This window comes from Sinocyclocheilus rhinocerous, unplaced genomic scaffold (assembly GCF_001515625.1).
Source record: "Sinocyclocheilus rhinocerous isolate Xijiao unplaced genomic scaffold, SAMN03320098_v1.1 scaffold534, whole genome shotgun sequence".
Taxonomy (NCBI): domain Eukaryota; kingdom Metazoa; phylum Chordata; class Actinopteri; order Cypriniformes; family Cyprinidae; genus Sinocyclocheilus; species Sinocyclocheilus rhinocerous.
This window is the reverse complement of record NW_015646352.1, coordinates 1,258,230-1,259,506: the sequence shown is the minus strand read 5'-3', so window position 1 is coordinate 1,259,506 and position 1,277 is coordinate 1,258,230. Positions and strand designations below refer to the sequence as shown.

Below are 1,277 nucleotides of genomic sequence, written 5' to 3'. Positions count from 1 at the left end.
CAATCCACCTGTCACTCAAGTGGCCACGCCCTTAATTATGCAGAACTTTAAGGCTTAATATAATTTGAATGGATGAGTAAAAAAAAATAAATTTTCTGCTGTAAAGTTGGGCATTTTAACATGGGGAGTCTATGGGATTGACTCCCTTTTGCAGCCAGCCTCTAGCGGCCAGTTGACGAATTACAGTTTAAGTCACTTCTGTGTTGGCTTCACGAGAGAGAGTGGGAGGTTGCCGCTTGGTTAACACTCATTTTCATCATCTTCTTTCCCGTTTTTTAAGGCTTTTCACACATTACTGCTCTGAAATCTTGTTTGTCTTCTTTGACCTCTCAGGAGCACAGAATACACATCTTCAATAATTCACAATTCCTGTCCTTCTCAACCATGTTATGCTCCCGGAGCCGCCATAATATTAAACAAAAAGGGAAGCCAAAACCTCTATAGCCTCGGCACAAATTGCATAAACAAATACGAAAATCACATCTCAGAAGATAGAGGTCAGCATTACGTCAGGCAAAACAAAGACATTTTAGGGAAAACTGAAGTCGATAAAAGGGTTTCATGAAGATTTCTGCTGATTTTTGCAGCCGTGGCACAGTCACAATTGATCTGAAGGCAAAAACGAGCCATTCAGGCGCTAAGAGGACCATTGTGACAATACACTCATAATGACATTGCAGCACTTCAGCCCTTCAGTGTCACGGAATTCAATTTCATTTCCTCCCACGATGTGTATTACGTCTGCGCTTTAAATATGATTTTCAGCATCTGATCTGATTTGAGTTCTCCTCAGCTAACCCTGATTTTTCTCTCTGGCAGTGGCTTGGTCAAAGCACGACCGGCGGTAGCCAAGGCTCCTATAATTCCCTGAGGACACCTCCTTCCCCGTAATGGATGCCGTCAAATTTCAGCCATGGAGACACCCGGCAAGGTCCAATTCACAACTTTAATGAAAAGTAAAGAGCGAGAGAGAGAAAAATATCTTGGTCCTGTTAAAGGTCACTTTAAATGTGTGCACACACTCAATGCAGTAAAAAGATTTCCTGGATCGAAGAAGAGTGTCAGGTCCACTGTATGTGAAGTGACTGTGTGTGAGCCTTGAACATTGTTCTGCTTTTGTTGAAAACTTTAGGTGAGAGGTAAGTATTTTTGACATTGTCATGTTTTACGTATCTGTATTAACACATTGTAATACACTAATATAGTTTGAAGTGTGGTGCATGGAGTCTATTTTGTGGTATTTTATTGTAAAATCTTGCTGTATAAAAATATATAAG

The 1,277-nt window shown here is 40.6% G+C and overlaps 1 protein-coding gene across 1 annotated transcript in view; it reads left to right on the top strand.

Moving 5' to 3' along the window:
- Nucleotides 1-1,277, top strand: part of syt9b (synaptotagmin IXb) — a 41,176-nt gene extending 39,899 nt beyond the window's left edge. The window contains exon 7 of the mRNA XM_016511521.1: nucleotides 820-1,277. Coding sequence (XP_016367007.1) covers nucleotides 820-891 — 72 coding nt within the window. The 3' untranslated portion in view covers nucleotides 892-1,277. The remainder of the gene's footprint in view (nucleotides 1-819) is intronic.